General features: G+C 44.0%; 1 protein-coding gene across 3 annotated transcripts in view; it reads left to right on the forward strand.

Moving 5' to 3' along the window:
• Positions 1 to 12,499, forward strand: part of acox1 (acyl-CoA oxidase 1, palmitoyl) — a 61,035-nt gene that overhangs the window by 43,073 nt on the left and 5,463 nt on the right. For all 3 annotated transcript variants that reach the window (XM_043714325.1, XM_043714324.1, XM_043714326.1), the window contains exons 6-10: positions 293 to 408; positions 2,388 to 2,557; positions 3,517 to 3,679; positions 5,510 to 5,700; positions 9,599 to 9,775. In XM_043714325.1, the coding sequence (XP_043570260.1) occupies positions 293 to 408; positions 2,388 to 2,557; positions 3,517 to 3,679; positions 5,510 to 5,700; positions 9,599 to 9,775 (817 nt within the window). The remainder of the gene's footprint in view (positions 1 to 292; positions 409 to 2,387; positions 2,558 to 3,516; positions 3,680 to 5,509; positions 5,701 to 9,598; positions 9,776 to 12,499) is intronic.

Here is a 12,499-nt window from a genome sequence, read left to right on the forward strand (position 1 = left end):
CCCAAGTCCCTCCTCCCTATCTTTTATCTTAGCCTGCTGGGCCAACTTTCCTCATTCCTGAAGAAGGGCTAATGCCCGAAACGTCGATTCTCCTGTTCCCTAGATGCTACCTGACCTGCTGCGCTTTTCCAGCAACACATTTCCATCTCTGATCTCCAGCATCTGCAGACCTCACTTTCTCCACAATAAATGCTGACCTTGTTACAGCTACCTATACCCTGTGAATGAATGCAGTGTGTCTGGATTGGTGGTAGTTATTTCACTGACTTCCCTCTTGCATTCTGTTCATCAGGTGTAGTGGTAGGTGATATTGGACCGAAGTTTGGGTATGACGAGGTTGATAATGGTTACCTGAAGCTGGAAAATGTTCGTGTACCACGTGAAAACATGCTGATGCGATATGCAAAGGTAATATAGTGGACAGTAGGTGAGACTGACAGTGTGGTTCGGCTGTGCCTTATTGTCTTACTCATTGTCTGGAGCCTTTCACTACCAACTCCTCAGTACTAATGAAAAGCAGAACTCAATGCATTGAGGAAGCTGAATTAATTGTTAAAACCCCTTGCAAAAATTAGTGATAATGACAGTGCTTCTGATGATAATCTAATCGGGAGGTGATGAAGGGGTGTAGAGAGGGGATATTCTCCATTGGTTCGAGTCACACCTGGCACAAAGGAAGATGGATGTAGTTGTTGGTCGGTCTTCTCAGCTCCAAGGCATCTCTGCAGGAGTTCCTCAAGGTAGTGTCCTGGGCCCAACCAATTTCATCAATGACCTTCCCTCCATCATTTATTTGTGAGAGGGATGGCATGATAGCTCAGTGGTTAGCACTGCTGCCTCACAGCACCAGGGACCCGGATTCGATTCCAGCCTCGGGTGACTGTCTATGTGGAGTTTGCACATTCACCCTATGTCTGCATGGGTTTCATCTGGGTGCTCCAGTTTCCTCCCACAGTCTAAAGATGTGAAGATTACGTGAGTTGGCCATGCTAAATTGCCCCTAGTGTTCAGGGATGTGTTGGTTAGGTGCATTGGTCAGGGGTAAAAAGAGGATAATAGGGCAGGGGAATGGGTCTGGGTGGGTTACTCTTCAGAGGGTCGGTGTGGACTTGTTGGGCTCAAGGGCCTCTTTCCACACTGTAGGATTCTATGATTCTATCATAAAGTCAGAAGTGGGGATTTGTATTGATGACTGTCCAGTGTTCCACAGCATTTATAACTCAGATACTGAAGCAGTCCATGTTCAAATGCAACAAGACCTGGACAACATCCAGGATCACCTCCAGAGAGAATTTAACCATCACTCATTGACGTTCAGTGATGTTAGTATCCTGAATTCTCCACTATTAAGATCTTGGGAGTCACCATTGACCAGAAACCAAACTAAACTAACCATATAAATACTGTGGGTATAACAGCAGGGTGTGGGAATTCTGCCCTGAGTAACTCCCCTCCTGTTTCCTCAAAACCTGCTCATCATCTACAAGGAACAGATCAGGAGTGTCATGGAATATGCTCCACTTAGCTGGAAAAGTGTGGCTCCAATAACACATTAGGACAAAGCAGCCTGCACGATTAACACTGCACTCCCATTCACTTTCTCCACCAGTACATCATGACAGTAATATGACCGTTTGCAAGATGAACTGCAGTAACTCACCAAAGCTCTTTAAACAGCACCATATAAACCCATGCGTCCGACTATCTAGAAGGACATGGGCAACAGGTATATGGGAATGCCCCTCCAAGCTATGCCCATCCTGCCTTGGAAGTATATCACTGTTCCTTCAGTGTTGCTGGGTCAAAATTGTGGAATTCTTTTCCTATCAATATTGAAAACAGCTACACCAAATAGACTGCTGTAATTCAAGAAGGCAACTCTCCATTGTCTTCTGAAGGTCAATGAAGAATAAGCAATAAATACCGACCCAGCCAGCGAAGCCCATGTTCCACTAAAATCAGTCTTTTTAAAAACTTGCTTTAGTGCCCTCTAATATGCAGTAGTTAGCGTGATGCTGATGTGGAGGGAGCATAGCATGGCAGAGAGGGACCTCAGTTCAACATCATTAGCAGTGCAACAGAGAATCGGAGGTGCTGTGATGCTGAACCAAGGGGCGCAGCAGCATAGAGTTGACATTAAATTAACATTGTTCCTCTGACTCTGGCAGTGAGGGGAAATGAACAATGCCATACTGCTATTAAAGGGAACCTTCAAGGTAGGGCAAATCAAAATGAGATTGCTGAAAACAAAACTCTAACTATTTTAGGAATACTTGTTTCAGACTGTAAGTGCTTGACATGAGACCCATTGCCTGATGCAAATCCAGCAATGAGGTATGTATCACAGCTATGAGTGTGCAATGAATGGGTTTTGTTGGGTTTTTAAGGTGATGCCAGATGGGACGTACATGAAGCCACCCAGTGACAAGCTGACCTACGGCACGATGGTCTTTATACGCTCAATGATTGTAGGAGACTCTGCACGTGCATTATCTCAAGCATGTACAATCGCTATCCGCTACAGTGCAGTCCGACACCAGTCAGAGCTGAAACCTGGGTAAGGCCTGCCCTTTATATCTGAGGGTGTGGGAGAGCAACTGTGGCTCTGTTACACTCCAATATTGCAATGCACTCACACCAGGTGAAGCTGCCGTTCATTGTCCTGAGTCTCTGAATTTTAATTTACCACAGTTGGTGCAGATTCTGGGATGGTCCTCATAATCTTGTACCTCTTAACCTGAGGGAGAAAAAAAAATTCATGGTTCCAGATCTTGATTGCTGTGCAGAACCGGCTTGTCCAGGTTTAGCTGTCCTTCATTTATTCTACAACATTAATGATAAGCCATGTTGAGACTGTGTATAGATTTTGTTTGAGCCTGCTCAGCTGTAACATGTAATCGTTATTGTACTAGTTGGGCACAAGTATTCTGTGGTTTGACTCGATACTGTCATGAGTAGGAATGTCTGCAGGCCACCCAAGCAGCATCTACAAGGTGCATACCTCCAACAAGGAAAATTATTTAGTGCAGGGTGGAAGCTTTTGATTTGAATTAACCTTTATGCAGCAAAGGAACAGGTGTTGATCATCCATTCCCTTGAGCCCTTTCTGCCAGTCACTGAGATCATGCCTGATCTGTGTCATAGTAGCACTTTACCTGTCACAGCTCCAAACATATTGATGTCCCAGTCACTTGGTTGTATAGAACTTGAATCTTGAAGAAAAGACATGCCCGTTGTCAAAGCTTTTCACCTTGCAAACATCAGGACAAATGCAAGAATGCCAAATGATCACAAGATACAGCAGGAGAAAAAGGTGATGAATCTACAGCTTGTGATTTTGAGTGGAAGATCAGAAAGCTTTAGCATGTCTCTCTCTCTTCAATGATATCTCTCTGATATCCTTATTCTGAATCCATGTAGATTTGATTTCCGTTGGCTTCACTTGGTGTACATTGCAATGTAACTGGATTTTGAGGTTCCTGGTTCAGTAATGCTGCCTGTGATTCATTTCGCTAGTGATCCTGAACCCCAGATACTGGATTACCAGACTCAACAGTACAAGCTGTTTCCACTGCTGGTGACAGCCTATGCCTTCCGGTTTGTTGGAAACTTCATGAGGGAAACGTACCATCGTATTACTGGGGACATGAATGATGGAGACTACAGCCAGTTACCTGAGGTATGGAGGGTGCTACATTATTCTGATCACTGTACTGCATTTGCCTCTGTGGCATCTGTGAGATATCTGTAATAGTTCCACTTCACTCCAAAATGTTCTGTGGTGTCCAGTGATCCAACGCTACTTCAATCTGTCTTCGAACAGAATTATAGAATGCATAATGCCAATACAGAGAATGACAATTCACTATTGATATCTTGGTTAAGATTTCTTACCAATTCCCCTTCACCCAGAATTCTGCCATCCTCTTTTGCCAGTGGAAGAAGTACCTTCAAGGCTGGTTACTCCCCTTTGAAACTTGCTCCGGTTCTGGTTGCAACTTGTTTGAGTGTAGATGGTGAGGTTGCTTGAGACATGCAGCCAGATGTAGCTGTCTGTTTCACTCGCTGTTGTCCAACCGTTGAGTTTTGCCCTATGCCTCAGTGTCCTCACCCACCGTCTTAAAGAAAGGCGCAGATTTTCTGAAATGTGGCATTCTTATGCGGCTAGCCACTCAGCCTTTTTTTTAAACAAAAGAACGGAGTTCCTCATTCCACTTAGGCCTTCCTCCAAGAAACAGAGGCATACTTCCAGTCGCTCAGCTCTTTCATAGTGCAGAGCTGCCACAAGAAGGCAAATCACCTCCCACCTCCCCCCCACGCCCAACCCTCAAAACCCCCCATCACAGCAGTCAGTACTGTAATTCGGAAATCTAAAAGTCCAGACAGGCACTCTGACAGCTGCTGTCAACCTGTGACTGAGTTAAGTGGATGCAAAAGAAAAGTTGATTCTAGTCTGGGGAGGGGTGGGGAATGTGCTATATGGGTGTTAGTCCCTGCTTCAAACCAGGTGCTGTGATGGTGATGGTAGTGGGCTAGTGGTTTTGGGGTATTGCGGTGATTGGGTGCTGTGGGGGTTGGTATGAGGGAAGGAGGATAGAGTGTGAAAGAGCCTTCATGTGAACTTTGGCAGCAAGTGAAGGTGGCTCAGCACCACTTTCTGAAGGGCACGTAGAATTGGACCATAAATAGTAGCCTTGACATGTCCTGATAATTGTTAAAAGGCCATTCTGGGAGCCTAAGTGTCGTTATTTCAGTTCAGTTTCTGGTGCATATGTTTCTCTGATCACTCCAACCCCTAAACACCGTTTATGCTGCATCTCCCTGGAGTACACTGACCAGGGGAGAAAATTGATGGTCGAGACTGAAAGGACTGAATTTCTTCCCCCCTCCTAGTCACAGCATAATGACTGGGTGCATTCCCTCAAACCATAATGTCAGTACCTATGTACAGTAAAGCAATACAGTGGAGCAGAAAGCTAAGAAGCTCCTATAACAGGTTCAGTCAGGAGCAGATCACATCTTTCTACACTGACTGTCAAAATATCAGTTTTAGTCACTGTCTGGGAGACCATACATGATCTTCCACAGTGCTGACCAGCAGTACAACAGGTATGTTGATATTAGGTGTGGAACTAATTTGTTAATTGATATCTAGGAAGTGAAAGAGACCTTTCTGCTCCTCAGTGCTGTTCCACTGTTAGTTTAGATCACGGCTATTTCTGTTTTGTGACAGTCAGTTGGTTTTCTGCTTTGCAAGGTCCCTTTTAGAAGCACAACCTAGTTATGCACACACTAATATTAGAGGTAGCATTGGCCCTATGTTGCCTGTTTGTTTATTACATGAAGTGCCCTGGATCACTTCCTGAAGTGAACTTCTCAGGATAGAATGCAATGCTCAGATCATCTGGAGCTTTTAAGGCCATTGTAATTTCTCTGGCTGCCAAATTTATATTTGATTGCCTTCTGCACTCTGGCAGTCTCTGTGCTCATGGTTACTGTCTGATTCCAGCTCCATGCTCTCTCTGCTGGCTTGAAAGCCTTCACCAGCTGGGTGGCCAGTGCTGGCATTGAGGAGTGTCGAATGGCTTGTGGTGGTCATGGGTATTCACGGTCCAGTGGTCTTCCAGACATTTACGTCACATTCTCACCCAGCTGCACATATGAAGGAGAGAACACAGTCATGATGTTGCAGACAGCAAGGTAAGGAATCAGCTGCACTCATTGGAATGTGTCAGACTCTGTTCTTCGGTGCATACACTTCTGGGGGTCAGCTGATCTCATGATGTTGGATTCAGCTCACTTTCTTGTGGGATATTCATTTTCTGTTTTGAAGCCTAATGTAAAGCCTACCATTGCCTTTTAGGAGCATAAGAACAGTGTAGACCATTCAGCCCGTCAAATCTGCCCTGCCATTAAATACAGATATAAATTTGGAAGCCATAAAAATCACAACAGCCTAAATACAGTCAAGGCTGTTGGAATACTTCAGTATCTTTTATTCTCCATAACACTCTGTACCATTGGTAGTCAGAAATCTATCAATCTCTACTTTAAAGATATTCAAAGACTGAGCTTCCACAGCTCTCTGTGGTGGAGAAATCCAATGGTTCACAACCCTCTCATTAAAAAATGTCCACTCCACTCAGTGGCATTGCCCTTTCTTTTTGCCCTGGCTCCAGAAACCTCTTAGCTGCATCTCCCCTGTCTATCCCTTTAAGTTTAGTAAGTTGCAATGAAGTCGCTTCTCATTCTTTGAAACTCTCGAATATAGGGCCAGTTTAGTCAATCTCTCTCCATAAAACAGTCCTGCCATCCTGAGAAAAAGTTTGGTGAACCTTTGTTGTACACTCTCTGTGGTGATAATATCTTTATTGAGGTAGAGACTAAAATTGCATGCAGTACTCCAGGCGCAGTCTAACCAAGCTCCGAATAAATTGCAGCAAGATTTCACCACTCCTGTACTCCAGTCCTCTTGCTATAAAGGCTAATGTTCCATTCACCTTAACTTGCTGCAGCTGCATGTCATCCTTCAGTGATTTATTGACAAGTAATACCTAGCTCCCTTTGTACATCTACACCTTCCAGCCTCATATCATTTGATAAATACTCTGCACATCTCTTCTTCCTACCATAGTGAATAGCCTCACATTTTGCCGCATTGTATTACAATTGTCATGTTCTTATCCATCCACTAAGTCTGTCCATGTCTTCTTGAAGCCACTTTACATCTTCCTCTCTTACACATTCCCAATTGGCTTTGTACCATCTGCAAATTTGGAAATGTTATGTTTTGTCCCCAACCTCCAACCTATCTTTTCCTTGTTCAGAGATGTTATTACGCATCTCTGGAGCAGGTGGGACTTGATCCCAGGCCTCCTGGTCCCGGGCGAGGGACGCCACCTCTGTACCACAAGAGGTTCTCTCCAACCTCCTAATCACCGATTATGTATCGTGAACAGCTCAGGCCCAAGTGCTGATCCTTGTGGTTTTTCACTAGTCACAGTCTGTCAAGGTGAGGGTGACCCATTTATTCCTCCTCTCTGGCTAACTGACAATCGTTAACTCATGCTGGTACATTACCTTCTATCCTATGTGCTTTAATTTTCCTAACCACCATCTGTGGGGAACTTTATGAACAGCCTTCACACCATGTCCATTGACTCTCCTTTCTCAACTTTGTTGGTAGCATCTTCCGAACAAAACCACAGAAGCGTTCATCAAACATGATATCCCGTTCACAAATCCATGCTGACCTTGCCCAATCAGCTCTTTCTCAACCAGGTGTCTTTTTATTGCAGCCTTTAAGATAAATTCTAGTATTTTCCCTGCTACTAATGTAAGGTAACAGGTCTGTAATTCCCTCTTTATTTTTCAGTCACTCCCTTCTTGAATAGTGGGGCAACATTTGCCAACTTCTAATCCACAGTAATCAATGCAGAATCGATAAAATTTCAAGATAATCACCAATGCAGCAGCTATCTCTATCGCCACCGCCTTCAACACTCTGGGATGAAAGTTATTTTTCAGGTTCTAGGGATTTAGCAAAAACCTTCAGCCCCACTAACTTCTCCAGCCCACTCTTCTAACAAACACTAATTTTGTTCAACTCCTCATTTTCCCTGGTCACTTGGATCTGTAAATGTGGGAGAGTTCTGGGAACTTCAGGATAGCAGAAAAATCAAAGTAATTAAGCTTCTCTGCCATTTCTCTATTCCCTAATTGTTATGTTTGTATGTTTATAAATTCTACTGACTCTGCCTTTCATGGACCCATATATGTTTTAATCAAACATTTTCCCTTTTTACACACCTATGGAAGTTTTACAGTTAATTTTAATTTTTTTGCTCAGTTGCATTCCTATTCTATTCATCCTTTTTACAATCCGTTTCTTGGTCCTCCCATGCTGTATTCCACAAACATCCCAACTCTCAGAATTACCGCTGTTCCTTCCTATTGACCTAATCTTTTAATCATCATGACCACATTGTACCTTCAGCACCTAGAATAGGCCCTCCCAAACTGGCTGAAGAACTCCTCTGATGGTCACAGGTCCAGCTGTTGGAGTCACAAGGCTCTGAGGCAGCAGTAGTCATCATGGAACTCAGTGTCAATTCTAACAACTGCAAGGCAACTTTAATACCACATGAGGTTTTTTTTGGTGGGTGTGGTCTAATGGATATAATTTTGAGGCCTGATTACTGCTGCAGTTGCTGCTAAAAAGAAAAACAATTTTGAAGGTAGGATTTTTATTTACAAAAATCCCTGCGATTTAAACAATTCCCCTCATGTTGAACTTCTCCTTACGTGCTATTCAGGAGCTGAAGTTTAGTCCTCCCACCCAAGGTCAGATGGAGTCTGAGGTGTTACAATAGGGCTGTAGCAGAAAAATGTTTGGGAAGCGCTGACCTATTAGCAGATTTACTTGGCTGCTGTATCCTTTAATTTGCAAAATTAACTGCATTTTGAAGGTATCCATTGGGTGTCTAAATGGGCTTAACAAAAAATCCCATCTTCAGGCCTGAGAGAGTTGCTGAGTAATGAGATTGCCTCATCTGGCCCTGTTCCTCAAGCACTGTCTATACCTGTGTCTGATAATTGATTGTTTTCCATAACCCAGGTAATTGAGCTATCAGCCACAGCAGTTGAGTCCTCCTGCTTATTTGTAATTCCCTGGTTTGTCATGTCATGTATTGTCCTACAATTGGTATGTTTTCTGCATTGTTGCCTCACTGTTAGATAAACCCCAAGTCAAAATGAGATCATGGTATCAGGAAGTTGCGATACTTTCAGAACAACAGAAACCCAGTACAGGTCTGAGCAGCTTAGGGATTGCTATGTATTAAAAGCAAGATACTGAGATTAGCAAACTGAAAAAGAGTTCTGGGGGAGGTATAGCAGCATCTGTAGAGGAGAAATTATGTATTGCCACAATCAGATTCTTAATCATCTAGAAGTAATCAGTGGTGCATCTTAAGCCTTAGTTTCACCTTACCACGGGTTTATAATTATTATAGAACTTCTGTTGGTTTGTTTTTTAACCTGTTGTTTTACTAACCTAAGTCATCTCAACTTGCCAATCTGTAGGTGTGAGAGTCTGGACTGTTCAGTATTGCTACAGATCTCATTTTCTCCTTCACTGCCACTCTGCACACTGCAGCCTTCCAGCTGACCTGAAGTCAGTTTTGCTTTGTGCCTCAGTTATGAGTCTTCAGTGTTCTGATGATGCAGGCTCCACTCAGCTCCCTGCAATCTCAACTGGCTGCAGCAGTGATTGGGTGTGTGACATGTCTGCTGCCAGGTGCCTACTTCCCTACTGATTGCAGCACTCATATTGCCTTCATATGTGTGGCAGTAGGGAATCAGCTTAGGCTTAATACCAGGGTGATACGGTGCATGAAACTCACCAGACAGAGAAATGGAGCTATTAGCTCTTTCAAAGAGCTGACACCAGCATTGATGGCTGAATGACCTCCTCCTGTATGGTGTGATCTAGTGTTCTGCTAATTTGCTTTTCTCTCCATCTGCACTATTTTGACCCCTATTGCTTTCTTCATGTGCATTGCTAGTGATGGATTATTTGCCTCCTGGTGCATTGCAGGTACCTGTTCAAGAGTTATACCCAGGCAAAGTCTGGTCAGAAGCTAGTGGGCACTGTCTCGTACCTGAATGACCTGTGCAGCCACATCCAGCCCCAGCAAGTGGCCAGTCAACCAATGGTGGTAGACATCAATGACATCAGCAGCTTAGTGGAAGCGTACCAGCTGCGAGCTGCTAAGTGAGTACCAGGGAGGGGAGCTGTGGTAACCTGGTCAGGTTTCCCAATTTGGTTTGCCCATGTTTGTCATAACTTTTTGTAAGGGATTAACGGTACAGGATAAGAACATTGTCACTTTCAAGCCCTTTGGGATGTTCTAATGTCTTATGGTAAATTCAATCATCTGTCTGACAGTGAGACATGAGAGATGTTCCAATGTGCTGCAATTCCTGACTGCCAGCAAACTCCTATATATATATAACTCTTTTGCTTCATCTGAATTGTTGATGAATATGGCGGAAAACTGAGGCCTCAGTGCTGATCCCTGCAGGATGCCAGTATACCACTAGTTCCATCTTTAACTTCCTGCTTTCTGTCTCTTCTCTTTTAACTAATTCCATTGGTACATCACTGATTGGCGGCATTATAGGCGGCACGGTGGCACAGTGGTTAGCACTGCTGCTTCACAGCGCCAGAGACCCGGGTTCAATACCCGCCTCAGGCGACTGACTGTGTGGAGTTTGCACGTTCTCCCCGTGTCTGCGTGGGTTTCCTCCGGGTGCTCCGGTTTCCTCCCACAGTCCAAAGATGTGCAGGTCAGGTGAATTGGCCATGCTAAATTGCCAGTAGTGTTAGGTAAGGGGTAAATGTAGGGGCATGGGTGGGTTGCGCTTCGGCGGGGTGGTGTGGACTTGTTGGGCCGAAGGGCCTGTTTCCACACTGTAATGTAATCTAATCTAATCTAATCTAATCTAATCAAAGGATTGTTCTCAACTCCACATATTTGTACACTTGCCCAATCATTGGCTGTCATTTTCTGGATAGTCTGAGATTGCCTTCCTCTCCTGCCCCCTGGAAGCCCTGACTCTGTATGGAAGCTGTCTGGGAAATGTACGTTGCCACTGGGTAATTGCCGAACACCAGGAACATTCTGAAAAAGGTTCAACTCTGAGTTAGAGTCTGAAACTCGAGAGGGTTCTAACTTTCAGTTAACCATGAAATGTTGGAGGGATATTAACCTGCTCTAACTCCTGGGTCACTGTGGCACTAACCACACCCCTCCCCACAACTCCCGTTGACCTTGCCATTCCTTCCAGCTGCCCCCTTCCTCCCCTCTTTACCAACTTTCACAAGTACACATTCATTTATGTGCTGAGTCTAACACAACAAGATACTTTGGGTCATGTGACTTTACTTCATGCAATGTGGCAGCTGGTGCCATAAAAAAAGATTTGTTGCAGTGAGTCTCTTCATTGGAAATTCACTCAGGACAGATATTACAACACTGGTATTGTCACTGGACTAGTAATCCAGAACTGCTGGCTAATGTTTTGGGGCAAACATTCAAATCCCACCATGGCAGATGGTGAAATTTGATTTCAATCAAAATCTGAAATTAAAAGAGAGCTTAGTGCCAGACATGTAAGCACTGTCAATTATTGTAAAACCTCATCTGGTTCACCTTCTGAATGCGTTCCAGAAGCAATCTCTATAAATAGCATCCATAAGTCATGTTTATCCACCACTTTAGTAACTTTTTAAAAGCATTCAGACAAGCTTATCCAACATGCCTTAACATTTACAGATCCATACTGACTCATTCTGATAAGCTCGTTTCACTAGTTGCTCCCTCAGTCACTCGGTCTGCAATCACAGAATAGTTACAGCACAGAAGGAGGCCTTTTGGCCCATTGTTCAGTGCTGGCTCTGCTAACACTTCATGCCACTTCCCTGGCTTCTCCCAGTAGCCATGGACATTCCTCCTTTTCAATATGATTATTCAGTTCTCTCTTTGAAATCTCAAACCAACTCTGTCTGTACCAGACTCTCTGGATTCCAGACCCTAACCTGTTAAAACCTTTTACTCGCATCACCACTGATTCTTTTGCCAACCTGTACCCCCTTGTTCTCGATTCTTCAACAACGTGACTGGTTTCTCATTATCTGCGCTCTCCAGGTCCCTTGTGCTTTTCAACACCCCAGTCAGATCTCTTAAAGTTTCCTTCTCCAACAAAGACCATCCTAAGTTCTCCAAGTGCTGGAGAAACCAAGTTGGTCAGGTAGAATCTGTGGGGATAAAATACAGAGGTCATACTCTGAAGTGGAACTCCATATTGAGTCCTGAATGCTGTCTAAATAAGAAATAAGGTGGTGTTCGTCCAGCCTGCATTGTGTTTAGTAGGGATACAATAACAGGCTGGAAATGTTAGAATGGGAGCAAGGTTGTTTATTGAAATCACAAGCAATTGGAAGATTGTCATTCCTATAAACATTCTTCTGGCCAGACAGGAGGTATACAGTAAAGCTTTTGGTCTCACTAATTTAAAGGAGAGGTCATTGTGACCAACAAGTACATTATCCAGTGTCTTAGTCGATCACTAGACCATTTTCTTCAAGCAAGAGAGTGATTGTAAAAACATGTGAGTGTGAGCACTCTAAAAACATTTAGAGTGTGAAATGGACTGGTAAGCTAGAAGAGATACCTGTTAGGAAGGAAGATGTGTTGGACATTTTGAACAACTTGAGGATAGACAAGTCCCCCGGGCCTGACGGGATATATCCTAGGATTATGTGGGAAGCAAGAGAGGAAATTGCAGTACCGTTGGCAATGATCTTCTCGTCTTCACTGGCAACGGGGGTGGTACCAGGGGACTGGAGAGTAGCGAATGTTGTGCCCCTGTTCAAAAAAGGGAATAGGGATAACCCCGGGAATTACAGGCCTGTTAGTCTTACTTAGGTGGTAGG

Source organism: Chiloscyllium plagiosum, chromosome 24 (genome assembly GCF_004010195.1).
Source record: "Chiloscyllium plagiosum isolate BGI_BamShark_2017 chromosome 24, ASM401019v2, whole genome shotgun sequence".
NCBI classification, from domain to species: domain Eukaryota; kingdom Metazoa; phylum Chordata; class Chondrichthyes; order Orectolobiformes; family Hemiscylliidae; genus Chiloscyllium; species Chiloscyllium plagiosum.